This window comes from Passer domesticus, chromosome 1 (genome assembly GCF_036417665.1).
Source record: "Passer domesticus isolate bPasDom1 chromosome 1, bPasDom1.hap1, whole genome shotgun sequence".
NCBI classification, from domain to species: domain Eukaryota; kingdom Metazoa; phylum Chordata; class Aves; order Passeriformes; family Passeridae; genus Passer; species Passer domesticus.
This window is the reverse complement of record NC_087474.1, coordinates 467,088-493,222: the sequence shown is the minus strand read 5'-3', so window position 1 is coordinate 493,222 and position 26,135 is coordinate 467,088. Positions and strand designations below refer to the sequence as shown.

Sequence of the window (26,135 nt, the reverse complement as noted above, 5' to 3'; positions counted from 1 at the left end):
GGGGGCACCAGCAGCGCCTGGGGGGGGCAGGCTGGGGGGGACACGGGAGGTCAGGGGGGAAAGGGGAGACTGGGGGGGTTCGGGGGGCTGGGGGAGTTTGGGGGGCAGCAGGGGGGGCAGGGATGGGGGCAGGGATGGGGGGCAGGGATAGGGGGCACAGGGGGTGTCAGGGACGGGGGAGCCATTGCAGCAGCCAGGATGGAGGGGCTGGGGGGACTTTGGGGATTTTGGGGGTCTGGGGGCTCGGGGGGTCCAGGGGGATTCAGGGAGGGGCGGTGGTGGCGTTTAGGGATGGGGAACGATGGAGGGGTGTCCCCGGCCCCCCGTGCCCCCGTACCTGGGGGGTCCCCGCAAGGCCGCAGGTTGCAGGGCCGGCTCTGCAGGGCCCCTCCCTCGCACGGCCGCCCCTCGTTTTTTGGGGGGGGATCGCTGCAGCTGCGGCGGCGGCTCTGCTGCCCCCCCCCCGCACGGGGCCTCGCAGGCGCTCCAGGACCCCCAGGGCGCCCACCCGCCCGCCACTGGGGGGGCACGGGGCGGTCAGGGGGGTCGGCACCCCCACACCGCCCCGGGACCCCCGGCACCCCCTCACCCAGAGTGCCCCCCTTAGAGACCCCCCCGGCACCCCCTCACCCAACCCCCCCCTGGGGACCCCCCGGCACCCCGAGGGGCAGCGAGCCCCCCGCACCCCGGCCCCGAGCCCCCCCGAGGATCCCCCTCGGTCGGGGGGGGGGTCCCAGGCCTTGGGGAGGTGCCGGACTCGGGGGGTCCCAGCCCGGACACGGGGATCGGCCCCGCCCCGCAGAGCCCAGACCCCCGGGGGCCCCACCCCAAAAAGGGGTCCCGGGCCTGCTAGGGGTTCCAGGGCCCCCCCTGATGGGGGTCGCAGCCCGGACGGGTTTGGGGGTACCTGGGCAGGCTCAGGGGGTTTGGGGGTACCTGGGCATGCCCGCGGGGTTTGGAGGTGCCCGGGCAGGCTCGGGGGGTTTGGGGGTACCTGGGCAGGCTCGCAGGAAGCAGACGCGGGTGTCGGTGTCGGGGGGGGTGGGCGCAGCCCCCCTCGGGCGGGGTCTCCCTCCGGCGGCGCAGGGCGACCCCCACCCCGCAGGAGCGGCTGCAGGACCCCCACCCCCCCCAGGGCGGGGGGGCGCAGCCTGGGGGACGCGGGGGTGGGGGGCAGGGTGACCCCCGTGTTTTGGGGGAGCACCCTGCACCCCCCAGCCCCGGTGATCCCGCTGCTGCAGCCCCGCACCCCCCGGGGGGGTCTCGGGGCCCGTCCCCCCCTGCACCCCCCAGCCCGGGGGGGCCGCTCTGGGGGGGGCCGTTCCCCTTTCCTCACCTGGGGGGGTCGCGGAGACCCCCGTGGGAGCCAGGGGGGACAGCTCCGGCTCGTGGGGGGTCGCGGAGACCCCGGGGGGGCTCGGGGTGTCCTCGGGGGGGGGTCGCGGTTCCGGGGGGCTCCGGGGGGGTCCGGGCGCCTCGGGGTCCCTCGGGCCCGGCCGTGGGGCTGGAGGGGGCGCGGTGAGGGAGGGGGGCAGTGGGGGCGCCCCCAGTGCCCCCCCCCGCGGGCTTTGGGGACCCCCAGACCCCGGCGCTGCCCCGCGCCCCTCATACCCGGGGCTGCCGGGGGGGGACAGCGCCGTCGTCATCCCGGGCGGGGTGGCCGTGGCGTTGTCACCTGCAGCGGGGAGGGCACGAGGGGATGGGGGTCACCTGCTCCCCTGGTCCCCTCCCCGGGGCCCCCCGGGACCCCCGACTCACCCGCGGGGCCGCAGGAGCAGCAGGAGCCGCCGCGCCCCTCCCGCAGCGCCTGGCCCTGGGGACACGGGCAGTGTCACCGCCGCCCCCCGCACCGCCCGCACCGCCCCCCGCGCCCCCCGCTCACCTGGGGACAGCCGGCCTCGCGGAGGGGACAGAAGGGGACGCAGCGCACGGCCCCGCCGGGCAGGCACTGGCACAGCTGGCACGGCCCCCCCCGCCAGCGCTCGCCGGGGGGCGCGCCAGCGGCCCCGCTGCCGGCAGCGCGGGCACGGCGCCGTGCGGCACCTGCGGAGACACCGTCAGCACCCGCGGGACCCTCCGGGCCCCCCCGGCCGCCCCCCCGGCCCGCTGACCTCCGCGCCCTGCGGTAGATGCCGCGGCAGTGGCGGCCGGCCCCGCGGCGCGCCGGGTTCGAGGGGCTGCGGAAGGACCACTGCACGCCCGGGGCCCCGCAGCCGCCCCCGCACGGCCCCCACGGCGACCACGAGGACCACCCGCAGTCCACTGTGGGGACACCGGGTCACCCGGGAGCCCCGGGCACCGCGGGAGCCCCGGGCGGCGCCGCGGGGGACAGCCAGGGGTCCCGCCGGTGACACCGCGGGGACAGTGAGGGGTCCCGCCGGTGACACCGCGGGGACAGGGGAGCCGGAGACCGCGGCGGGACCCACCTGAGCAGCCGGGGTGGGGGCGGCAGTGGCGCAGCTGCCCCCTCCAGGCAGGTGCAGAGGCGGCAGCCGAGCGGCACCGGCGCTCCCGGCGGGTAGCGGCGGCCCCCGGCCCCGCACGGGCACTGCCGCGGCCGCACGCACCGCGCGGGGCCCGCCTCCAGCACCCCGCCCCGCCGGGCACCAGCACCCTGCGGGCGGGGGGCGTCAGGGGGACTCACACCGGGGAGCCCCTGAGGCCCCTGAGCCGCCCTGAGCTCCCCTGAGCCCCCCCGAGCCCCCCCGAGCCCCCGGTCCCCCTCACCTGGGCGGCAGGGCGGGGGTCGCGGGCAGGTGACGGCGGCGGCCAGGTCGGCGCAGGAGGCGGGGCAGGGGGCGCAGGGGAGGGGGCGCAGCCCCTCGGCGCACTCCGAGGCGTTGGGGCAGCCCCCCGGGGCACAGGGGGCTGCGGGCGGGGGTCATGCACGGAGACCCCCTGCCCCAGCAGCCCCCCTTCCCCCAGGAACCCCCCTCCCCTCCCTGTGGGACCCCCACCCAGCGGGACCCGGCCACGACCCCCCCTGTCCCAGCACGGCCCCCAACCCTGGGGAGCCCCCCCACCCACCGAGCGCCCCCCCACTCGGGGGTCATCTGCCCCCGGAGCCCACCGGGACCCCCGCCCCACTGGGGCCTGCCCCCAGAGCCCCTCCGAGCCCCCCCCTCCCACGGGGTCCCGCACCCCCACACCCCCCCGGGCCCCCCCCCGGCACCCACCCATCTCCAGGGCTCCGGGGCCCCCCCCCGCGCAGCTCCTCGCAGGCGCGGCCGCCGTTCTGGGGGGGCTGGCAGCCCCTGCTGCGCAGCCGGACCCCCCCGCAGCCCCCCGGGCACTCGGACCAGGCTCCCCACGGGCCCCCACGCGCCGTCCACTGCGGGGGGGACGAGACAGGGGGGCTCAGAACCCCCAAACCCCTTGAACTCCGGGTCCCCAAACACCCCCGGGCACCCTGAGCCGTGGGGAGCCCCAGACCCCTCGGTACCCCGTGAGACCCCAACCCCCCCGGGCAGCCGGGGCGGTGTCGGGGTGCCCCTGCCCGCGCTGCCCCCGGCCCCCCGAACCCCCCCGAACCCCCCGGCCCCCCCAGTCCGCGGGACCCCGCTGACCCGGGCAGGCCCGGTGGAAGCACGGCCTCTCCTGCTGGCGCGGCCCGCGGCAGCCCCGCAGCAGCCCCGGGTGCCGCTGGTGACACCCCCGGGCGCGGCGCTGCCCCCCGGGCCCGCAGGGGCGGCTGCACGACCCCCAGGGCCCCCAGGGCCCCCAGAGGCCGCAGCCGCGCTCGTCCCCGGCCGAGCCGCAGTCCCGCCGCCCGTCACACACCTGCGGGGACACCGCGGCCGCAGGGGACACTGCGGGGACACTGCGGGACACCGGGAGGGACACCGGGAGCGGGCTGGGGGACACTGAAGTGGCACTGAAAGGGGTCATGGGACGCCGGGACACCGAGGTGACACCGGCAGGGGTTGAGGGGAGTCAGCGACACCGGGAGGGGGCGTCGGGAGGGGCCAGGGGACAGCGGGGGTGGCACCGAGAGGGAGTCGGGGACATCGCGGGAATGCCCGAGGGGACCATGGCGGTGGCACCGGGAGGGGCAGGGGACAGCTCGGTGTCCCTGGAAAGGGGCCGGGGACACGCTGGGGCACGGCGGTGGCCGCAGGAGGGATCAGGGGCTCCGTGATGGCACCGCAGGGGCCGGGGGACCCGCGGTGGCCCGGCGGGTGGCGGTCCCCGTGTCCCCGTACCTGGTGGAAGGTGACACACTCCCCGTCCCCGCAGTCGAACTCTGCGCAGGGACCCCCGCGGGCTGCTCCCGGGCCCGGGGGGCTCTGGGGGGGCACGAGGGCTCTCAGGGGTCCCCAGGGGGCTCAGGGCAGCCCGAGATCGCCCCCTCAGCCCTCGGGTCCCCAGGGACGGCTCCGGGGGTCTCACCGCACAGCCGGGGGCTCTCGTCGGCGCTGTCGCGACAGTCGGGGACGCCGTCGCACAGGCGGCCCGGGGGGACGCAGGCGGGGCCGCAGGGCAGGTGGCCGGGGGCGCACGGGGGGTCGCAGCCTCCCTCGTCGCTGCCGTCGGGACAGTCGCTGTCGCCGTCGCAGCGCCACCCCCGCGGGACGCAGCCGCCGCTGTCGCAGCGCAGGGAGCGGGGCGGACACGGCGCTGCCGGGGCGGCGGCGGTGACAGTAGCGGGGACAGCGGCGGTGTCACTGACAGTGACAGCGCTGCCGACAGGGCCGATGGCGCTGGTGACCGCCATGGCAGTGTCGGCGGTGACAGCGGTGACAGCGTCGGCGACAATGCCGGTGACAGCAGTGGCAGCGGCGGTGGCAGTGGCGGTGGCAGCGGTGGCAGTGGCGGTGGCAGCGGTGGCAGCGGCGGTGGCAGCGGTGGCAGGTGACAGCGGCGCGGGGGGCAGCGCCACCGCGCACCCCGCCGGACTCTCGTCCCAGCCGTCGCGACAGTCGCGAGCGCCGTCGCACACGGCCACCTCGGGCACGCAGGAGCCGTCGGGGCACGGCACGGTGCCGGGGGGCGCAGGTGGCCCGCGCTGGGGACACGGGGACAGCGGTGACACCGCGGCGGAGCGGGGCCCAGGGGGGCTCCCAGGGTGGGAGGGGGGTCCCGGGGGGTCCTGGGTGAGGAGGTCACGGGGCGGGGTCCCCAGAGGGGCTCTGGTGGGAGGGTCCCGGGCTGGTCCCCAGGGTGGAGGGTCCCAGGTGGGGGTCCCCGGTGGGACAGCGCCAGGCCAGAGGGTCCGGGGGTTATGGGGGGGGTCCCAGTCGGGGTTCCCAGGGCGGGGGTCCCCCCGCGCCCCTCACCCGGACAATTGGCCTCGTCGGCGCCGTCGGGGCAGTGGCGGCGGCCGTCGCAGATGGCGGCGGGGGGCTGGCAGCCCCCCCCGGGGCACGGCAGGTGTCCCTCGGGGCAGGCGCAGCCGCTCTCGTCGCTGCCGTCCCCCGCAGTCGTCGCGGCCGTCGCAGCGGTGCGGGTAGGGGACACAGCGGCCCCCCCCCGCACCGGAACTGCCCCGGGCCGCAGCGGGGGGCGCAGCCTGCGGGACGGGACCCCCCGGGTGGGCACGAACACCCCGACCTGGGCACCGGCACCCCGCGGGGCACAGGCGGCTTCTGGGGGGGTCCCGAGCAGCACCACCCCCGCACCTCCAGATGTGGGCACAGACCCCCAGGGTTTGGGGGCTCAGTGACCCTCAGTGTGGGGCACAGACCCCCAGGGTTTGGGGGCTCAGGGACCCTCAATATGGGGCACAGACCCCCAGGGTTTGGGGGCTCAGGGACCCTCAATATGGGGCACAGACCCCCAGGATTTGGGGGGGCTCAGAGACCCCACTGTGGGGCACAGACCCCCAGGGTTTGGGGGGCTCAGGGACCCTCAGTGTGAGGCACAGACCCCCAGGGTTTGGGACCCTCAGTGTGAGGCACAGACCCCCAGGGCTGGGGGGCTCACGGACCCCACTGTCAGGCACACACCTCCAGGGCTCTCTATTTCCCCAGGACCCCAGAACTCCCTACAGCCCCCACTCCCAGGACCCCCGAGCCCCCGGCGCTCACTCACCCGCCTCGTCCGAGTCGTCCCCGGGGGGACAGTCGAGCCGGCCGTCGCAGAGCCGCGCGGGGGGCAGGCAGCGACCCCCGGCACAGGCGAACTCGGGGGGCGCGCAGGCCCGGGCCGGACACCCCGCCTCGTCCCAGCCGTCGGGGCAGTGGGTGACGCCGTCGCAGCGCGCCCCCCAGGGCAGGCAGCGCCCGCCGGGGCAGCGCGGCTGCTGGGGGGCGCAGGGGGGGTCGCACAGCTCGTCCGAGCCGTCGCCGCAGTCGTCCTCGTTGTCGCAGAGCCAGGCCCCCGGCACGCAGAGACCCCCGCCCCGGCAGCGGAACTCCCACGGGGCGCAGCCGGGGGCGGCGGGGCACGGGCCGGGGCTCGGGGGGCACTGCCAGCGCCCCCCCCAGGCACGTGCTGGGGGCGGGACACCGGCGGCACTCACACGGGGCCGGGGGTCCCGCGTCCCAGTGTCCCCCACCCCGGTGTCCCCTATCCCAGTGTCAGTGTCCTGGGGTCCTGGGGTCCAGGGGTCCCAGCGTCCCAAATCTCAGTGTCTCCGTGTCCTGGTGTCCCAATGTCCTGGGAACCCAGGATCCCAAGATCCCATTTCCCCCGGTGTCTCTGTGTCCCCATGTCCTGCTGTCCCGCTGTCCCGCTGTCCCGCTGTCCCCCCTGTCCCGCTGTCCCCCTGTCCCCCTGTCCCGCTGTCCCTGTCCCGCTGTCCCGGTGCCCCCCTGTCCCCCTGTCCCGCTGTCCCCCTGTCCCTCTGTCCCGCTGTCCCGCTGTCCCTGTCCCGCTGTCCCCCTGTCCCGCTGTCCCTGTCCCGCTGTCCCTGTGTCCCTCTGTCCCCCTGTCCCACTGTCCCTGTCCCGCTGTCCCCCAGCCGTGCCCGGCTCCCAGTACAGACCAGCGCTCACCAGTTGCTGCAGCCCTGGGTCACGGAGCTCCCGGCGGGGAAGGCGAAGCCGTCCCAAAAGCAGGGGCAGGCGGGGGGGCTCCACGCACAGCCCGTCTGCGGGGGGCACGGGGGTGGCACCGCGACCCCAGCCCCCCAACCCTCCCGTGTCCCCCCAGCCCCCGCGCTGTGCCCCCCTCACCGTGCAGGAGCCGCCCGGGGGGGCAGAAGCAGCCCTCGAGGCACCCCAGGGCCCCGCACAGCTCGGGGGGGTCCCGGCCGAGGTCGCGGCAGGTGGGGGGGCAGGGGGGCCCGCAGGGGCTGTACTCCTGCCCCCCCCTCGCACTGCAGGGCTGCAGAGGTTGGGGGGTTAGGGGGCTGGAGCCCCCCACTCCACAGCCTGGGACCCCCAAAACGCCACGCGGGGCTCTTGCCCCCCCTCAGTCCCACAGCCCCATGGGGGGCACAGCCCGGACCCTCCTTCCGCTCCACAACCCCATGGGGGGGCTCCTGCGCCCCCTCACCCCACAGCCCCCCTGCCCCACGGCCCCTGGGGGGGGGTCCTGCACCCCCAGACCCATTGCCCGGCCCCCACCCCCGGCACATCCCAGCGGGGGCTCAGCCCGGACCTCCCTGTGCCCCCGGGCCCCCCGGGACCCCCCCCGTGCTCTCCTGAGCGCCCCCAGACTCACGGCACAGCCCCAGCTCTGCAAGAGCAGGGACAGGATGGGACCCCCAGTGCTCCCAGCCCCCCGTGCCCCCTGGACCCCGGGACCCCCTGTGCCCTCCAGCCCCCCCGTGCCTCCCAACCCCCGGTATCCCCCGAGTCCCCCGGTACCTCATGTCGTTCCCGGTACCCCCGTGCTCCCCCAGCCCCCCGCACCCCCTGTGCCCCCCGGTCCCCCCGGTCTCTCCCTGTCCCCCCGTTGCCCCCCGGTCCCCCCGGTCTCTCCCGGCACCCCCAGTGCCCCCGGTCTCTCCCGGTCCCCGCGCCCCCGCCCCGCGCTCACGGCACAGCCCCTGGCTCCGCCAGCGCAGGGGTCTCCCCCGCCGGCCGCACTCCTCGGCGTAGGCGGCCAGGGCCGTGCACAGGCACTCGCAGTCCCCGCCGCTGTCACACCTGGGGCACGCGCCGTGGGACGGGGCCCGGGACCCCCCCTGGGGCGGGGGGAGCCCCCGAGCCCCCCAAACTCACCCGCAGGCGTCGAACACGCACCACTCGTAGAAGCGCTGGGGGGGCACCAGCTCGTGGCAGGGGGCGAAGAGCCCGTGCCGCAGGACCCCGCAGCGAGCCCCGCGCCCAGGCCGAGCGCTGGGGGCTGTCCTGGGGAGGGGACACCCCGTCAGACCCCCCGTGTGTCCCCAGGCGAGACCCCGCCACCCCTGCGGCCCCCCCCAGCCTCCCCAGTGCCCCCCAGTGCCCCCGGCACGGTCTGTGCAGCTCGGGCCGGGGGCTGTCCTGGGGGGACACCCCGTCAGAGCCCCCGTGTGTGTCCCCAGCCGGGCCCCGCTGGCTCCGTGTCCCCCACGTTGTCCCGGCTCAGGCAGCACCCCCGGAGTGCCGGGACGAGACCCCAGAGGATTTCAGTCGGGGCTCAAACGCCTCCTCATCCTCCTCCCGTCCGGATCCGACCCTTCACTGACCCGGGCCACCACAGCCCCACGTCCTTCTGTAACCCCCATGTCCCCCTGCCAGCTCCTGTGTTCTCCAGTGTCCCCCTGCCAGCTCCCCGTGTCCCACGGTGTCCCCATCCAGTCCCTGTGTACCCCCGTCAATCCCCCACGTCTCTCCGTGTCACCGCCGTCCCCCCTGTCCCCTGTCCCCCTGTCCCCTGTCCCCTGTCCCCATGCCCCCTGGCCCCCTGTCCCCTGTCCCCCTGTCAATCCCCCCCTGTCCCCCTGTCCCCTGTCCCCTGTCCCCGTGCCTCGCAGGGGTGCGGGCGGTGGCCGTCGGCCTCGGGGCAGAGCGGGCTGAGGCGCCAGGAGTCCCCGAAGATCTCGGGGGTCGCCTCGAGGGCCCCGTCCCGGCTCCCGAAATCGTTCTCGGCGTCGCCGTCGAAGTTGCCGCAGAGCCCGGCCAGGCGGCCGCGCAGCCGCGGGGACACGCGCACGTACACGCGGGTCCCTGGGGCACCGCGGGGACAGGGCTGGCACCCCGGGCCCCGGGCGGCACCAGGGACCCCGCACGGTGGCACCGCCGTGGTGGCACCGCCGTGGTGGCACCAGGGACCCCGCACGGTGACACCGCCGTGGTGGCACTGCCAGCGCCAGGGATCCCCCACAGCCCCCAGCACTGCGGACCCCCAGCCGTGTCCCCAGGGTCTCACCTCCGTCCCACAGCACGGCCACCCCCGTGTCCCCTGTCCCCCCCGTGTCCCCCCGTGTCCTCCCGTGTCCCCCAATGTCCCCCCGTGTCCCCGGTCTCACCTCCGTCCCAGAGCACGGCCAGCCCCAGGCGGGTGAGGAGCAGCAGGAAGAGCCCCGCGCGCTGCAGCGCCAGCCCCGAGCCCCCGAACACCTTGGGGGGTCGCACGGCCACCCCCGTTCACTGTCACCTCTCGCCCTGCCGGGGCGGCACCGAGGGTCACCCCCCACGTGTCCCCCCTGTCCCCCGTGTCCCCCGTGTCCCCTCACCCCGCAGCATGTGCACCACGGTGTCCCCCATGTCCCCGTGTCCCCGTGTCCCCCATGTCCCCGTGTCCCCTCACCCCGCAGCATGTCCCCCACGGTGTCCCCATGTCCCCCATGTCCCCCATGTCCCCCATGTTCCCGTGTCCCCCGTGTCCCCGTGTCCCCGTGTCCCCGTGCCCCCTCACCCCGCAGCATGTGCACCACGGTGTTCCCCATGGCCACCACCACGGACTTGGTGCAGGTGACGCCGCTGGCGCCGCAGGGGACATTCTCGGCGGTGACAGCGAAGAGCCCGGTGGCCTCGCGCGCCAGCAGGTACTCGCAGTCCCCCGCGAAGGTGAAGGCGCGGCCGTCGAAGGTGACATAGTGCGGGTCCCCCGTGGCCACGCAGGTCCCCGCGCACTCCTCGCGCCCGCAGTGCCACCGCTGGCCCCGGCACACGCTGCGGGGACAGGCTCGGTGCCACCGCGGGGCTCAGCGCGTCCCCGAGGGTCTGGCAGGGGTCTGGGGGGGCGGGGGTCGCACCAGGTGTTGCAGTCGCGGGCGATGGTGGCGTTGGGCGGGTACAGCTGCCCGCCGTGGTGACAGGGACACTCGTCCGGCGGCACGCAGCGCCCGCCCTGCCACCGGAGCGCGGTGAGGGGGGCTCGGGGGGTCCCACAACCCCAGCCCCCGGGGTGTCACCCACCAGGAAGAGGGTCCCGGGGGGGCACACGCAGCCGTCGGCGGGGCCGCCGCAGGTGCCGGCGGGCTCGGCGGGGTCGCAGCGGCGCAGGCAGGAGCCGGGGGCGTGCAGCAGCCCCGGGGGACAGCGCGGCCCGGGGGGACACGGCGCGGGGGCGCAGCGCCACGACCCCCCTGCGCACACACTGCGGGACCCCGTCCGTCTGAGACCCCTCGGCGGGGTCCCCCCGCCCCAAACTCCAGAACCCAAATCCCACCGAACCCCTCCCTGGGGTCCCCACCCCCCTCTCCTGCACCCTCCAACCCTCCGAGCCCCCCCCCATCCGTGCCCCCCAAGCCCCAGCCCCACATTCTGCTGAGACCCCCATGCCGCGGTCCCCCATGTCCCCATCCCCACCCCTCATCCCCCCAAATTCCGCTGAGCCCCCCACAATAACGGGGGTCCGTGCACCCCCATTCTCATCTCCCAGCACCCAAATCCCACCGGTCCCCTGCACCCCCATCCCCCGGAGCCCCCATCCCACCGAGGGCCCCTAACGGGGTCCCCCCCGCCCCCCGCTTTGCCGCGGTCCCCTCGCTGTCCCCACGGTGGGACAGGGGACGAAAGCCCCTCCGTCCCGCGGGTGTCACACCGGGCTGCAGGGGGCTTCATCACGTGTCACCATCACCGCCACACTCTGCCGGGCTCCCCCGTCCTGTGGGGGAGCCTCCAGCACCCCGAACCTCCCCGCGACCCCCAGACTGCCCCGGGACCCACCAGGCCTGGCAGCCGCGGCGGATGCGGGCGCCGGGCGGGTACAGGCGGGCGCCGCGGGGGCACGGGCAGGCGGCGGGGGGCACACACTGCCCCCCCGGGGCCAGCAGCAGCCCCGGGGGGCAGCGGCAGCCGGGGACGCACAGGGTGGCCGGGGGGGGACAGCCACTGGCTCCGGGGGGCTCCGGGCAGGAGCGGCCGCAGGGACCCCCGCAGTCCTGGTACTGCTGCCCCCCTGGACACGGCTCCTCTGGGGGACACGGGGGGTCACCGGGGGGGCAGACGCCACCTCAGCCCGTCTGCATCCCGTCCCATCCCCATACTGAACACATCACATCCCTTCCCATTCCTATTCCCATTCCTATTCCCATTCCCATTCCCATTCCCATTCCCATTCCCATTCCCATTCCCATTCCCAGTCCATCCCATCCCGTCCCCATCCCGTCCCGATACCAAACACATCCCATCCTGTCCCCATCCCATCCCCCTCCCCATTCCACTCCATCCCCATTCCCACCCCATTGATTCCATCCCATCTCATCTCATTGATCCCATCCCACCTCATGCCCATTCGCACCCCATCCCATCCCATCCCATCATCCCATCCCATCATCCCATCCCATCCCATCCCATCCCATCCCATCCCATCCCATCCCATCCCATCCCATCCCATCCCATCCCATCCCATCCCATTATCCCATCCCATCCCATTATCCCATCCCATCCCCTTATCCCATCCCATTGTCCCATTATCCCATCCCATTGTCCCATTATCCCATCCCATTATCCCATCCCATCCCCTTATCCCATCCCATCCCCTTATCCCATCCCATCCCATCCCACTATCCCATCCCATTGTCCCATTATCCCATCCCACTATCCCATCCCACTATCCCATCCCGCTATCCCGTTATCCCACGGATCCCATCCCACCGCAGAGGCTCCGGTTCCTCCACTCCAGCTCCGTCCCCTCCCGGGCGCACTCCCGGCCGTAGGCGCCCAGCGCGGGGCACGGGCAGCGCTCCCGCTGCCTCTCCCGGCAGGAGCACACGTCCCAGCGGCACAGCTCCAGGAAGGGCTCGGGATCCACCACTCGGTGACACGGCTGGAAGGCCGGGCCCATCAGCACGGCGCAGGCGGCCTCGGCGCGCTCCCGGCTCCCGGGAAAGCCCTCGCAGGGGTCGGGAACGCCGGGGCCCAGCGCCGGGCACGCTCCGGCCGCCCGGAAGGCGTTGGCGAAGGCGGCGGCTCCCGGCTCCACGTCCCCCTCCGGCGTCGTGAAGTCGTCGCGCTGGTCCCCGTTGAAGGTCCCGCAGAGTCCCCGCACCTGCCGGAGCAGGGCAGAGCCCGGCACAGCCTCATCCCAGGGTCTCCAGCCCCACAGCCTCATCCCAGCGGCTCCAGCCCGGAGCAGAGCCCGGCACAGCCTCATCCCCGCGGTTCCATCCCGGCACAGCCTCATCCCCCCGGCTCCATCCTGGAGCAGGGCAGAGCCCGGCACAGCCTCATCCCCCCGGCTCCATCCTGGAGCAGGGCAGAGCCCGGCACAGCCTCATCCCAGGGTCTCCAGCCCCACAGCCTCATCCCATGGTCTCCATCCCCGCGGCTCCGTCCCGCTGGCGCGTCCCGCGGCTCCCCGCGGTCCCGCTCACCGTGCCGGCCATGGCGGGCTGGAGGGTGACGAAGGTGTCGGGGGTCCCCAGGCCCCAGAGCAGGTGGGCGTCGGGCAGCTGCAGGTGCAGGAAGGCCGAGGACGCGCGGCGGATGCTCAGCTCGGCCCCGGAGAAGGGCAGCGTCACCTCCCGGCCGGCCACTGTCACCTCCCCTGAGGGCGACAGCAGCGGCTCCGTGGGGCGGCCACCGGCACGGGGCCCGTCCGTGGGAACACCAGGGACCGGCGCTGGAGCGGCTCCCGCTGCCACGGAGACTCGGGCACGGCACCGGGGTGTCACCGCCGCCGTGGGGACAGGGATGAGACCCGCTGCCACAGGGACACTGGGGACAGGCCCTGGGGCGGCTGCCACAACACCACGGGGTCTGGGGACGGTGCCAGTCCCGGTCCCGGTCCGGGTCCCGGTCCTGTCCAGGCGCGTCACCTGTGCCGTGCAGCCGGGCCGTGGTGCGGCTGGTGGTGACGGTGAGGCTGCGGGGACAGCCCAGCGGCCGGGGGCTGTCACACGGCTCGTGCTCGGCTGTGATCAGCAGCCGCCCCGCCACGAAGTCCTGGGGACAGAGACAGGTGACAGCCCCGGCAGAGCCCTGCCACCGCGGCCACCGCGGCCAGCTCCCCATCGCCCCCCAGCCACCCCCACGGCCACCGCGGCCACGTCCCCGCCACCGGCACAACGCCACGGCCACTACGCGAGCGCCGCCCCGTCACCACCCGGCCGCCGCCGATGTCGCCGTGTCCCCGTGTCCCCTCACCTCCACCAGGGTGTGGGCGCAGGCGGCCGGCAGGGAGAAGCGGCGGCGGTCGAAGGTGACAAAGTGACGTCCCCCCAGCACCGCGCACTCGGCCGGGCAGCGCTGCTGGTCACAGCGCCAGCGGCCGCCCTCGCACGTGCTGGGGACACCGGCGACACCGGTCAGCGGGGGAGGGGGGACAATGCAGGGGACCCCGGGGTAACGCGGGGACACCGCGGGGGACTCCAGACTGGGGGACACGTGGCAGGGGACACTGGGACAGCAGGGGACATCACAAGGGACCTGGGGCAAAGGGGAACACTCTACAAGAACCCCGGGCTGAGGGGACACCGTGGAGGACACCAGGAGGGGGGGACACGCCAAAGGGGACTCTGCCCGTCAGCGGGGCCCCCGCTGTGGTGCCAGCCCGGTGTCCCCGCTGTCACCGCGGTGCCACCCACCAGCGGTTGCAGCGCTGGCGGATGCTCTGGCCGGGCTCGTAGCGCTGTCGCCGGTGGTGGCAGGGGCAGGCGGCCGGGGGGACGCAGCGCGCCCCGTCGCGGGCCAGCCCCGGGCCGCACTCGCAGCCGCTGTGGCAGTGGCGGTGGCAGGTCCCCTGCTCGGCGCTGCCCGCGGTGACACAGGTGGCCGGGCACAGCGACACGCAGTCGGAGAAGCGCTGCCCCGCGTGGCAGCGGCGCTCTGCGGAGAGGCGACACCGCGGTGGCACCGGCGGCACCCCGGGGGGGTCGGGGAGGGGACACGCCAGCTCCTACCGCAGAAACCGGGATGGCGCCAGGGGACATCGACCTGGCGGCGGGAGCACTCCCGGGCGTAGGCGGCGAAGGTGGCGCAGGCGGCGGGGGGCGGGGGACCGGGGGGTGACAGGGGACCGGGGGGTGACAGGGGATCAGGGGATGGCAGGGGATCAGGGGATGGCAGGGGATCAGGGGGTAGCAGGGGATTAGGGGGTGACAGGGGGCCGGGGGGTGACAGGGGACCGGGGGGTGACAGGGGATCAGGGGGTGGCAGGGGATCGGGGGGTGACAGGGGATCAGGGGGTGACAGGGGATCAGGGGGTGACAGGGGACCGGGGGGTGACAGGGGGCCGGGGGGTGGCAGGGGATCAGGGGGTGACAGGGGATCGGGGGGTGACAGGGGATCAGGGGGTGACAGGGGGTCCCCGTCCCCGCACAGCAGTGCCACACACGCTGCATAGAACCCGCTGGGGTCCACCTGGGGGGTGGAGCAGCGGTCAGATTCCTCCCAGACCCCCCAGAACGTCCCAGGAGACCCCAGGAGCTCCCTCCGGAGGAGCCCCCTGGATTTCCCAGACCTCCCAGGAGCTCCCGGGATCCCCAGGACACCCCAGGACTCCTGACCCCGCTGACCCCCTGGGATCCTGCAGAACCCCACAGAAGTTCCAAAACTCCCCAGGACTCTCCGGAACCCCCTGGGACCCTCCCAACCCCCCCAGAGCCCCCTGGGAGCCCCCAGGACATCCCAGAACAACTCTGGGATCCACAGAACCCCCAGGAGCCTCCCGGTCATTCCCAGGACAGCCCTGGGACATCATGGATCCCCCAGAACATTCCAGAACCTTTCAGAACCCACCGAGACCCACCCCGGGACACCCCGAGCCCCCCGGCCCCCCGGTGCCGCTGACCTCGCCGTGGCACTGCCGGAAGGGCTGGGCCAGCAGCCGCCCGCACGTGGCCACCGCCGCCGCCACCTCGCCGGGGCCGCACCTGCTGCCACCCTCGGGCACGTCCCTGCACGGGGGCTGAGCCGGGGGTCCCTCAGCGCGGGGGCCACCCCCGGGGACCCCCAGCCGGGCACGGGTGTCACCCTGGCCCCTCGGGTACCTCCGTGCCGGCCGCCGGCACCTTCCAGGCGTTGCCAAAGGCGGCGGCGATGGTGGCGATGTCCCCGTCGGGGAGCAGGAAGTCATCTGGGGGCACAGGCAGGCTGGGGGCACGGCGGGTGTCCCCGGCCCCCCGGGGGGCGGGGGTGGCACCGGGCATGTGGGACTCACCTGCGGGGTCGTCGGTGTAGGTGCCACAGAGCCCCCAGGTGGCACCGCGCAGCTCGGGCTCCGCTGTCACTGTCACTGCCAGCTCCCCGTCCCAGGCCACCCGCACGCCCAGGCTGCTGGCCACGGCCACCCAGTCACCCGGCCAGGTGACACCGAGCCCTGTGCAAGGGATGGGGCGGGATGGGGACAGCATGGGGACAGCATGGGGACAGCATGGGGACAGGATGGGGACAGTGGCAGCTGGTTATCACCGTGTCCTGGCACTTCCTGATGGCATGGGGGCTCATCCTCGCCCTGCCCTGGCTGGTGGCCTTGGGGACCTCACCTTTGTGCAGGTAGGGGTGTCCCTCCGGCACTGCTGCCCCGTTCACCGACACGTTCCGTCCCTGGGCCACCACCGTGTCCGTCCCGAAGGTCATGTGCAGCACCTGTGGCAGGGGTGGCACTGGGACACTCAGGTGTGCTGGGGACAGCGGGCATGGGGATGGGACACTCATGGTCACCGGGGATGGAGCCATGGGTGTGCCAGCCCAGGTCCTGTCTCAAACCCCATCCCAGGTCCCAAATCATCCCAGCCCCAAAACCCATCCCAGCCCCAAAACCCATCCCAGCCCCAAAACCCATTCCAGCTCCCACCCCAGGTGCCAGCTCCCACCCCAGTTCTCACTCCAGTTCTCACCCCAGTTCCCCCCCAGTTCCCCTCCCAGTTCCCCTCTTAGCTCCCACCCCAGTTCCTCTCCCAGTTCCCACCCCAGTTCCCACCCCAGTTCCCCCCCAGTTCCCACCCAGTTCCCCCCCCAGTTCCCCTCCCATCGCCCCTCCCAGCTCCCAGCCCCATTCCCCCTCTGGGGTCAGCAGTGACCCCGGGTGTCCCATCCTGTCCCCTCTCCCGCAGTGTCTGGGTGTGTGACGGTGACATCCCAGGCGCTGTCACCGTCCCTGTTCCCACATCCACCCCAGCCCCATTCCGCGCCGGCAGTGACCCCGTGCCCCCTGCCCGTGCCCCCTGCCCGTGCCCCCTGCCCGTGCCCGGTACCCGGGGGTGCCCCAGGCCGATGGTGACGTCCCAGGAGCCGTCGGTGGCCGCGGCCAGGCTGTACCGGCAGTGCCCCGCCAGGCCGAAGTGCCGCCCGTCGAAGGTGCGGAAGCGCGACCCGGCCCAGGCCTGGCACGCGGCCGGGGGGCTGCGGTGGCGCGGGGAGCCCCCGTCCCCGCCCAGGGGCAGGCGGGTGCAGGGCAGGCAGGGCCCCTCGGTGTCCCCGCGGCGCCAGCTGTGTCCCCAGGGGTGCTGGCAGCACTCGGCGCGGCTCATGGCGCTGCCGTTGCGGCCGCCGGCGCTGTCCTGGCACTGCCACCCGCTGAAGCAGCGGCCCAGGGAGCCGGGGCCTGCGGAGGGGACAGCGTGTGACACGAGGGGTGGCACGCAGCCCAGCGCCCACCCTGCACCCGGGGGGAACGGCACAGTGAGGGTGTCACACCGGGAGTGACGTGGGGGAATGGCACATCCCAGTTCCCATCCTGGCTCCCTGTCCCCATCCCGGCTCCCAGCTCCCAGTTCCCATCCTGGCTCCCAGTTCCCATCCCAGCACCAGTCCCAGCTCCCAGTTCCCATTTCAGCTCCCAATTCCCATCCCAGCTCCCATCCTGGCACCCAGCCCTGCTCTCAGGACCTGCTGGGAATGGCACGGTGAGAATGGCACAATGGGAATGGCACAACGGGAATGGCACAATGGGAATGGCACAATGGGAATAGCGCAGTGGGAATGACGCCCATCCCAGCTCCAGGTGAGAACGGCACAGTGGGATGGCACAATGGGAATGGCATGGTGGGAATGGCACGGTGAGAATGGCACAGTGGGAACGGTATGGTGGGAATGGCACAATGGGAATGGCACGGTGGGAATGGCACGGTGGGAATGGCACAGTGGGACTGGCACTGTGGGAATGGCACTGTGGGAATGGCGCCCATCCCAGCTCCCGGTGGGAATGGCACAATGGAAATGGCACAGTGGGAATGGCACGGTGGGAATGGCACAGTGGGACTGGCACTGTGGGAATGGCACCCATCCCAGCTCCCGGTGGGAACGGCGCAGCAGGGATGTCCCCGGGGGCCACCCCCGTGTCCCCCTCACCCTCGGTGCAGCGGGCGCCGCTCCAGCCGGGACAGCAGGCACGCTCCGTGCGGTTCCGGACCACCGGCTGCATCTCCGGGGGGCTGCGGGGACACGCCGGTGTCACCCGGCGTCCCCGGCGCCCGCCGGTGCCACAGCCCGCGGGCTCACCGGTAGATGTAGCAGAGGGCGGGGCCGGTGTCCCCGGGGGAATTCCCGCGCTCCCGGCGCGTGCGGTCCCGGTCCAGGCGCCACCCGGCCAGGCTGTACTGGTACAAACTGGGACACGGCACCGCGGCCTCGCGCCGCGGCGTCACCTCCTCCTGCTCCGGCACCGGCACCGTCCGCTCGCACCAGCGCCTGCGGGCAGCCACGGCGTCCGCCCGGGACCGGCCCGGGACCGGCCCGGGATCCATCCGGGATCGGCCCGGGACCCAGCTCAATCCCAGCTCCAGCCCAGCTCCCGTCTGGCACCCCTTCCATCCCCACCCCGGGCACACATCCCAGCTCCCAGCCTCCATGTGAGCACCCACCAGGGATCCATCCTGGCTTCTGGCACCGATTCCAGCTCCCATCCCAGCTCCCACCCAGCTCCTATCCCAGTTCCCATCCAGTTCCCATCCCAGTTCCCATCCCAGCTCCCACCTCAGTTCCCATTCCTGCTCCTGCCTCCCATTCCTGCCTCCCAACCCCCATTCCCAGCTCCATTCCCCTGATCTCCATTTTGCACCCTCAGATCCCAGTTCTCTTTCCCTGCTCCCAAACCCATTCCCAGTTCCCCATCCCCCATTCCCATTCCCCATTCCCATTCCCAGTTCCCATTCCCAGTTCCCATTCCCATTCCTGTTCCCATCCCCCATTCCCATTCCCCATTCCCAGTTCCCCATCCCCCATTCCCATTCCCCATTCCCATTCCCCGTTCCCATTCCCTGTTCCCATTCCCATTCCTGTTCCCATCCCCCATTCCCATTCCCCATTCCCCATAGCCCATTCCCATCCCCATTCCCAGTTTCCCATCCCCATCTCCCGTTCCCTCCCCGTCCCCGCTCCTCACCCCGTGGCTGCCCCCACGGCTGTCACCCAGAGCACGGCGATGGCCGCCACCCCCCCGGCGACCCCCGGCCCCGCCGCGGCCATGCCGGATCCCGGTGTCCTGGAAAAGGGGATCCCGGTAACTCCGTGTCACGGTTCCCGGGGTGTCCCGCGGCCGGAGCGTCCCGCGGGGTCACCCCGGTGCCACCCCCGGTGCCACTCACCGGCCCAGCGCTGGCACTGCCCAGCGGCTCCGGCATTTATGGGAAGTCCCCAGCAGTGCCACCAGCTGAGGTGACGCCGATTGGGCGCAGCTGGCGCCTGGGGGGGCACGGTGACATCAGGGCCACCTCTCCCCGTTTCCTGGGAGAGGGTAATGGCACGGGACATCCGGGATCCGCCGCGGGGACACGGATGTGGCAGGACAGCGGGCCCCGGCCACGCTCACCCCCGTGTCCCCACGTCCCTGTCGCGTGTCCCCTTGTGTCCTGCCTGTGTCCCCTGTACCCCCCGTGTCCCCACGTCCCTGTCCTGTGTCCCCTCATGTGTCCTCCCAGCCCCGTGTCCCCCCACAGCCCGCTCCTGTGTTCTCCCATGTCCCTCTGCACCGTGTCCTCGATGTCCCCTCCGTGCCTTCGGTGTCCCCCCGTGCCCTCGGTGTCCCCCCGTGCCCTCGGTGTCCCCCCCGTGTCCCCGTTTCTATCCCGTGTCTTTGCCCGTTGTTCTCCCCATGTCTCCCTGAGTGTCCCCAAGTTCCCCGGTGTCCTCATGCCCCTGTCCCGTGTCCCCTATGTCCCTGTCCGTGTCCCCCCCATGCTGTTCCCGACCCAGCCGTGTCCGTGTCCCCTCCGAGGGGAACACCCGGTGCGGCACTGGGGTGCAGGACACGAGGACACGGGGTGACACGGGGCGCACGGGGGGCGTGGGCACGGGGACACGGGGGGCAGGGGGACACGGGGTGCGGGCACGGGGACACGGGCACACGGATGACAAGGAGGGCGCGGGCACGGGGACACGGGGACACGGGGCGCAGGGGGACTGGGGCACTGGGGTGCGGGCATGGGGACACGGGCACACGGGGGGCGCGGACACGGGCACACGGGGACACGGGCACGGGGACACGGGTGACAAGGGGGGCGCGGACACGGGCAGTGGGGTGCAGGACACGGGCACACGGGCACACGGGGGGCGCGGACACGGGCACGGGGACACGGGTGACAAGGGGGGCGCGGACACGGGCAGTGGGGTGCAGGACACGGGGACACGGGCACACGGGGACACGGGAACACGGGGGGCGCGGACACGGGCACACGGGGACACCGGTGACACGGGGGGCGCGGACACGGGGGCGGTCCCGCGGGGCGGGGGGACCGGCGGCCACCGCGGGGGGCGGGGCGCGGCGGCGGCGGCGGCGGAGCCGGTGGGGCCGGGCGGCCCCGAGGCCGCGGGTACGGGCGGCACCGAGAGCGGAGCGGGGTCGCCGCCGGGATCGGCACCGGGAGCGGGCTGGGGACGGGCAGGAAGGGCGGGCAGCGGCGGGAGGGGCAGGATGGGAGGGCGGGACGGGAAGGGGCTCGCAGGGGACGGCGGGGAACAAAAACGGCTTGGGGGGCGACGAACGGGGGCGGGGGATGCGGAAAGGGCGTGGGTGGGGGGACGGGGGGGCCCAGGGCGGACGGAAAACGGGGGTGGGGTGGCCCTGGGCTTCTGGGGGACCGGCACGGGGACGCCGCTCCACGGGAGCCCCGCGGAACACCCCCGAGCCCCGCGGAATCCCACGAGACCCCCCCGGATCCCCGCCTGACCCCCCTGGATTGCCCCCGAGCCCCTCCAGACCCCCCCGGACTCAGCAGGCAGGGGAGGGTCCGCCCCCACCGTGCCCTGGGGACGTGCCCGGGTGTCCCGGGGATCCCGAAGCCCCCGGGCGTGCAGGGGGTCCCTAGCTCGGGTCTGGGGGCGCTCACCCCGTGCCACCCCCCCGCAGGTCCCCCCGTGGCCAGGACGGAGCCAGAGGAAATGGAAGCCCCGGGATGCACCGGCTCAGGTGGGGACTGGGGGTTCCGGGGGGGCTCGGTGGGGCCCGTGGGGTCCCGGGGTGCTCGGGGCCCCCCCCGAGCCGGGGAGGGACCTGTCTGTGCCTCTTTGTCCCCCCAGAGTGGCTGGTGGTCCCCAAGGCGGAGGTGACCCCCGAGGACGGCAGGGATGATCCGGGGGACGCAGGGCTCCACGGCTCAGGTGAGGGACAGTCACAGCGGCAGTGCCAGGCGGTCACTGTCACCCTGTGCTGCGGCGGGGGGCCGCGCTGGGTCCCTGGGGGACGGTCACCGTGTCCCCGGGGCCAGCGACTGTGCCAGGTCCTTGAAGTGACGCTCAGCACGTCCCTGGTGCCGTTGGCCTTGGGGGTCACCGTGTGCCAGCGGCAGCTGCGCGTCCTTGGTGACAGCTCCCGTGTGCCGGGGCGCCCTGGCGTTGGCACGTCCCCTCCCGTGTCCCTGCAGGGCAGTGGGTGGTGCGGAAGGTGAAGGTGGAGGAGGAGGATGAGGCCGAGGCCTGGGCGGCCGCGGCCGGCGCTGGAGCCCCGCTGGCCCTGCCCGGTGCCTTCCCCGGCGGCTGCAAGGCGGAGGAGCCGTGCCCGGAGGAGCCGGGCTACGGGCTGCTGCCAGCCTGGGCCCCCGGCGGCATCGGCCTCGCGGCGGGCACCGGGACGAGCCCCGGCCCCGGCGGCGGGCGCTGCTCGCAGCCCGGCGCGCGGCCCTTCTGCTGCCCGCAGTGCGGCAAGGCCTTCGGCAAGAAGGCGCACCTGACGCGGCACCTGCGGGTGCACACGGGCGAGCGGCCCTTCCCGTGCCCGCACTGCGGCCGCCGCTTCCGCCAGCGCATCCACCTGCGCTCGCACCTGCGCACGCACACGGGCGAGCGGCCCTACCCCTGCCCGCGCTGCGCCCGCCGCTTCCGCAAGAAGACGCACCTGGACCGGCACCTGCGCACGCACACCGGCGAGCGCCCGCACCCCTGCCCGCGCTGCGCCCGCCGCTTCGCCCACCGCCAGCACCTGCTGCGGCACCTGCGCCTGCACGGCGACCCGGCCCACGGGCACCGCCATGGGCACGGCACCGCCGAGGAGCCGCCGCCGCCCTGCCCGGGCTGCGAGATGAGCCGCGCCTGGCAGCAGCACGCGGCGCCGCAGCCGGGGCTGCCCGCGGCACCGGTGCCGGGCGCTGGGAACGGACACGTGGATGAGCAGCGGGACGGGGACAGGGACAGGGACAGGGACAGGGACGGCCTGGCCGAGGAGCAGCTGCTCATCTGCCCCCAGTGCGGCACGGGCATCGCCTGGAAGCAGAACTCGTCGTCGCACCTGTGGCAGCAGCTGGAGAGCCAGGCCCTGGGCTGTGCCCAGGACCCCCAGCAGGAGCCCGGAGCCCAGGACCCCCCGCAGGTGCCCACGGCCGAGCCCCCCTTCGTGCAGGACCCCCAGCTCCTGTCACAGGCGCCCGGTGCCAACCGCAGCCACGGCTGCGCCCCGGACCCCCCGCCCCTCCTGCAGCCCCCCCAGGTGCCCGGCGCCCAGGACCACCAGCCCCAGCCGCCGGTGCCCGGTGCCAAAAGCAGCCAGGGCTGCGCCCAGGACCCTGAGGACGCCCCGCAGGTGCCCCCCGCCCAGCGCCCCTTCACCTGCCCCCAGTGCGGGCGCGGCTTCGGGCGCAAGGCGCACCTGGCGCGGCACCTGCTGGTGCACTCGGGCACGCGGCCCCACGCCTGCGCCCGCTGCGGCCGCCGCTTCAGCTCCAAGACCAACCTGGGCCGGCACCAGGCCGTGCACACCGGGCTGCGGCCGCACCACTGCAGCCGCTGCGGCCGCGGCTTCACCCGCAAGACGCACCTGGAGCGCCACGAGCGCACCCACGGCACCGGCACGGGCACGGGGATGGGCACGGGGACGGGCACTGCCACCGCTGCCACTGGCACCGCCGTCACCGGGTCCCAGCTGAGCTGGCCAGAGCCCCCCACACTCCGCCCCTGAGCCCGGAGGTGCCAGGCTGCAGTGGGTGCCGGTGGTGAAACCTTGGCACTGGCGTGTCAGGAGGTGCCGGGAGGTGCCACGGGCCCTGATGGCTGCTGGTGGTGGGTCCTGGCACCGGGATGTGCCAGGGGACCCGGCGGCTGCCGGGGCTGCATCCTTGGCACTGGGCTGTGCCGGTGCCGGTGGTGACCCCCGGCCCTGGAATGTGCCAGGACACGCCGGTGCCACATCCTGAGCGCCGGGCTGTGCCGGGGGCCCCGGCAGGGGGGTCCCACAGGGTCCCGGCCCGTTCTGCCGCCGGAGAGCCCCGGTGAGGGGGGACCCGGGGGTGTCCCCGCGCGGCGCGGCCGGGGCGGGGCGCGGGGTGACCCCAATAAAGCCGTTTTTATGGAAATTCCCGAGCCGCGGGGTCTCGGGGCCGGCGGACGGGCCGGGGTCGCGGGGGGCGTGGCCCGGAGGAAGGGGCGTGGCCAGCGAGGGGGCGCGGTGGGGGCGTGGTCTCGCTGTGGGCGGAACCTCGTCCCTATGGTAACGGGGGCGGGGTTTGGTCCCCATGGCAACGGGGGGCGGGGCCTCGGGGGCCGCCGGGAGCTGCCGTGCGGTGAGAGCGGGGGGGGGGCAGCGGGGTTTGGGGAATTTGGGGGGACATGGGGGGACATAGGGGGCACCGGGGGGGCGGATGGAACGGAGGGGCTCGGGGGGAGTCACGGGGGCGCCACAAAAGGGGCTGGGGGCAGCGGGGGAGGGAACCGGGGGGGTCTGTGATGTGGGGGGCTGGGTCCGGGAGCTCTGGGGGTGCAAGGGGGGGCACCGATGGGGGGAATGGGGGGCCTGGGGCACCGGGGGATGGAACACGGTGGGTCTGGGGGGTGTTGGGGTGAGGGCCGGTTGGGGTGTGGGGGCTCCCCGTGGGCTCTGGACCTGTCCCTGTTCCCCCCAGGTGTGACCCCCGCGTGCCCCCCGACCACACCCATGGCTTTTGGGTCCTCCACGTGTCCCCACAGCCCCGAGACACCCCCGGGTGTTCCCCACATACGTCTCTGCGCCCCATTTCCTGCACAGATGTGTCCCACACGTGTCCCCACACCCCAGGACACCCCATGTCCTTCCAGAGCCGCTCCCCAGTGCCACCCGCAGCCCCTTTCCCTGCTCGGGACCCCCCCATGGGGATGGAGGGGCGCGGGGAGGAGGAGGTGACACCCCCAGGTGTGCCCCACGCCCCCTGACACGCGTCCCCTGTTCCCCCAGACGCGCCCCGCGTGTGTCCCCGTGCCCCACCCGCACACCACGCGTGTCCCCACGCCTCGGGGCACCCCACAGACCCCCCCCAGCCCCGCTGTCCCCCCGGGAGCTCCCCGCAGGGATGGAGGGGCGCGGGGAGGAGGCGCCGGAGCCGGAGGTGTCAGAGCCGTCAGAGGAGGATGAGGAGGAGGCAGAGGAGGAGGAAGAGGAGGAGGACGACGGCTCCGGGGTGCGGGTGACGCCGGCGCTGCTCAAGGCCACGACGGGCGAGTTCTCCCTGGAGTCCATCCTGCTGCTGCGGCTGCGCGGCCGCGGCATCGCCCACCTGGGCTGCCTGGCCGACTGCTCCAACCTGGAGTGGCTGGACCTGTCCGGCAACGCCATCGCGGGGCTGGCGCCGCTGGCCACGCTGCGCGCCCTGGCCGTGCTCAACCTGGCCGCCAACCGCGTGGCCAGCGTGGAGCCGCTGCGGGGCTGCCGCAGCCTGCGCCAGCTCAACCTGGCGGGCAACCGCCTGCGCAGCCTGCGCCAGCTGCGCTGCCTGCAGGGCCTGCGCCACCTGGAGAGCCTGCGCCTGCGGGACCCGCTGGGCAACCTGGGCAACCCGCTGTGCGCCGCCGCGCCCGCCTACCGCGCCGCGCTGGCCGCCATGCTGCCCGGCCTCAAGGCCATCGACGGGCAGCGCGTGGCGGGCCGCGGCAGCGAGCTGTTCCGCCTGTGCCGCGAGCTGGACGCGGCGCTGGACGGCCGGGCCGCGCCCGCCGCGCCCGCCGAGCCGCCGCAGCCCTGGGTGCGCGCCGGCTTCTGGGAGGCGCGGCCCGCGCGGCGCAGCGCCGTGCTGGAGGAGGCCACGCGGCAGCTGGGCCAGGCCCTGCGCGAGTGCCGCGAGCTCGGCCGCCGCGCCGACGACTCCATCGCCCAGGCCCAGCGCGCGCTCGGCCGCCGCCAGCACGGCGACTTCGGCTTCTGAGGGGAGCGGGGAGCGGGGCGCGGCCCCAGGCAGGCACCGCGGGCTGGGGCCGGCATCGCCCGGGCTGTGCGAGCCCAAAGGTGGGACTGGAGAGCCCCCAAAGCCACCACGGTACGAAGCCACCGCCATCGGAGCCACATGACCCCAAAAACGGGGCCAGGAGAACCCCCAGAGCCACCATCATCAGAGCCACAGGACCCCAAAGCAGGGCCAGGAGAAGCTCCAGAGCCACAAGTCTGAGCTGTGAGACCCCAAAGATGGAACTGGAGAGCCCCCAAAGCCACCACAGTATAAAGCCACTGTCATCGGAGCCACGAGACCCCAAATATGGGGCCAGGAGAAATCCCCAGAGCCACCATCATTGGAGCCACAGGACCCCAAAAATGGAGCCAGGAGGACCTCCAGACCCATAAGTCTGAGCTGTGAGACCCCAAAGATGGGACTGGAGAACCCCCAAAGCCACCACAGTACAAAGCCACTGTCATCTGAGCCACAGGACCCCAAAAGCGGGGCCAGGAGAAGCCCCAGAGCCACAAGTCTGAGCTGTGGGACCCCAAAGGTGGGACTGGAGAGCCCCAAAAACCACCAGAGCCCAAAGCCACTGTCATCTGAGAAACAGGACCCCAAAAATGGAGCCAGGAGAACTCCCAGAGGCACAAGTCTGAGCTGTGGGACCCCAAAGATGGGACCAGAGAGCCCCCAAAGCCATCACAGCCCAAAGCCACCGTCATCGGAGCCACAGGACCCCAAAAGCGGGGCCAGGAGAAGCCCCAGAGCCACAACAGCCCGTGTGTGATCCCAAAAGCAGGGCTGGGATACCCCCAGAGCCATCACGAGTCCAGCTGCTTCATCTTCCGAGCTGTGGGACCCCAAAAGCAGGTCTGGGAGCCCCTCAGTGCCACCCCTGCCCAAGTCCATGCCTGAGCCGTGGGAGCCCAGGAATGGATCCAGGAAAGCCCCGGAGCCCACACTGTCACCGTGAGACCCCCAGAGCCACCACCAGCCCGTCTCCTTCCCCTGCGAGCTGTGGGACCCCCACGCTGGAGCTGGGGTACCCCAGAGCCAGCCAGGATCCCCGGGGAGCCGTGGGGAGCCAGCCTCGGCTGGGGACATCTCGGGGACAGGGCACGTGGTGGCACTGCACATTAAACATGTCCCACCCTCAGTGTCCCTTGTCCTGCGGCCTCAGGGGTCTCCAGTGCTCAGCCCGCACCCGTCGTGTCCCTGTGTTTCACCCCCGGGGACACGAGGCATGGTGACGTGGACCCCACTGCCCACCCGCCGTGTCCCACCCCTGGGGACACGAGGTGACAGTGGTGACGTGGAGCCCACTGCC

The 26,135-nt window shown here is 74.0% G+C and overlaps 3 protein-coding genes across 4 annotated transcripts in view; 2 read left to right on the top strand and 1 right to left on the bottom strand.

Moving 5' to 3' along the window:
• The window catches only part of LOC135286678 (SCO-spondin-like), a 31,491-nt gene extending 12,823 nt beyond the window's left edge, over positions 1-18,668 (bottom strand). Inside the window, 49 exon segments of the mRNA XM_064399803.1 lie at positions 338-464; positions 466-518; positions 995-1,031; positions 1,033-1,151; positions 1,337-1,675; positions 1,759-1,813; positions 1,883-1,990; positions 1,992-2,043; positions 2,112-2,262; positions 2,386-2,590; positions 2,592-2,614; positions 2,728-2,868; positions 3,142-3,331; positions 3,532-3,780; positions 4,203-4,243; positions 4,390-4,987; positions 4,989-5,005; positions 5,277-5,415; positions 5,417-5,470; positions 5,472-5,509; positions 6,031-6,432; positions 6,943-7,003; positions 7,005-7,030; positions 7,116-7,251; positions 7,253-7,266; positions 7,924-8,033; positions 8,109-8,206; positions 8,208-8,237; positions 8,839-9,038; positions 9,341-9,455; positions 9,457-9,476; positions 9,730-9,986; positions 10,070-10,164; positions 10,233-10,413; positions 10,986-11,232; positions 11,916-12,309; positions 12,635-12,807; positions 13,079-13,205; positions 13,407-13,545; positions 13,847-14,087; positions 14,162-14,621; positions 15,010-15,168; positions 15,251-15,336; positions 15,421-15,579; positions 15,746-15,848; positions 16,457-16,806; positions 17,553-17,635; positions 17,703-17,891; positions 18,586-18,668. Coding sequence (XP_064255873.1) covers positions 338-464; positions 466-518; positions 995-1,031; positions 1,033-1,151; positions 1,337-1,675; positions 1,759-1,813; positions 1,883-1,990; positions 1,992-2,043; positions 2,112-2,262; positions 2,386-2,590; positions 2,592-2,614; positions 2,728-2,868; positions 3,142-3,331; positions 3,532-3,780; positions 4,203-4,243; positions 4,390-4,987; positions 4,989-5,005; positions 5,277-5,415; positions 5,417-5,470; positions 5,472-5,509; positions 6,031-6,432; positions 6,943-7,003; positions 7,005-7,030; positions 7,116-7,251; positions 7,253-7,266; positions 7,924-8,033; positions 8,109-8,206; positions 8,208-8,237; positions 8,839-9,038; positions 9,341-9,455; positions 9,457-9,476; positions 9,730-9,986; positions 10,070-10,164; positions 10,233-10,413; positions 10,986-11,232; positions 11,916-12,309; positions 12,635-12,807; positions 13,079-13,205; positions 13,407-13,545; positions 13,847-14,087; positions 14,162-14,621; positions 15,010-15,168; positions 15,251-15,336; positions 15,421-15,579; positions 15,746-15,848; positions 16,457-16,806; positions 17,553-17,635; positions 17,703-17,891; positions 18,586-18,668 — 7,474 coding nt within the window.
• A 1,279-nt stretch (positions 18,669-19,947) lies between these two features.
• ZNF467 (zinc finger protein 467) lies at positions 19,948-22,975 on the top strand. Of its 2 annotated transcripts, none has more exons than XM_064412266.1 (4): positions 19,948-20,011; positions 20,548-20,607; positions 20,718-20,798; positions 21,062-22,975. In XM_064412266.1, the coding sequence occupies exons 2-4, from the start codon at positions 20,580-20,582 to the stop codon at positions 22,585-22,587; spliced, it is 1,635 nt and encodes a 544-aa protein (XP_064268336.1). In that variant the 5' UTR covers positions 19,948-20,011; positions 20,548-20,579; the 3' UTR covers positions 22,588-22,975. The 2 variants fall into 2 exon arrangements, with proteins under 2 accessions (XP_064268336.1, XP_064268405.1); XM_064412335.1 differs by having other exon boundaries at positions 19,972-20,013; positions 20,551-20,607.
• Positions 22,976-23,125: 150 nt separating this feature from the next.
• Positions 23,126-25,964, top strand: LRRC61 (leucine rich repeat containing 61). The gene is made up of 2 exons (XM_064413658.1): positions 23,126-23,188; positions 23,836-25,964. Exon 2 carries the CDS (start codon positions 23,951-23,953, stop codon positions 24,797-24,799), a length of 849 nt encoding a protein of 282 aa, XP_064269728.1. The 5' UTR covers positions 23,126-23,188; positions 23,836-23,950; the 3' UTR covers positions 24,800-25,964.
• The last annotated feature ends 171 nt before the right edge of the window (positions 25,965-26,135 follow it).

Excerpts from the sequence above, each read along its gene's own strand:
- ZNF467 (XM_064412266.1), top strand. The coding sequence starts at position 20,580 with ATGGAAGCCCCGGGATGCACCGGCTCAG. Across the intron at positions 20,608-20,717 it reads CCCGGGATGCACCGGCTCAG|AGTGGCTGGTGGTCCCCAAG; the intron begins GTGGGGACTGGG and ends TTGTCCCCCCAG. Across the intron at positions 20,799-21,061 it reads CGCAGGGCTCCACGGCTCAG|GGCAGTGGGTGGTGCGGAAG; the intron begins GTGAGGGACAGT and ends GTGTCCCTGCAG.
- LRRC61 (XM_064413658.1), top strand. The coding sequence starts at position 23,951 with ATGGAGGGGCGCGGGGAGGAGGCGCCGGAGCCGGAGGTGTCAGAGCCG.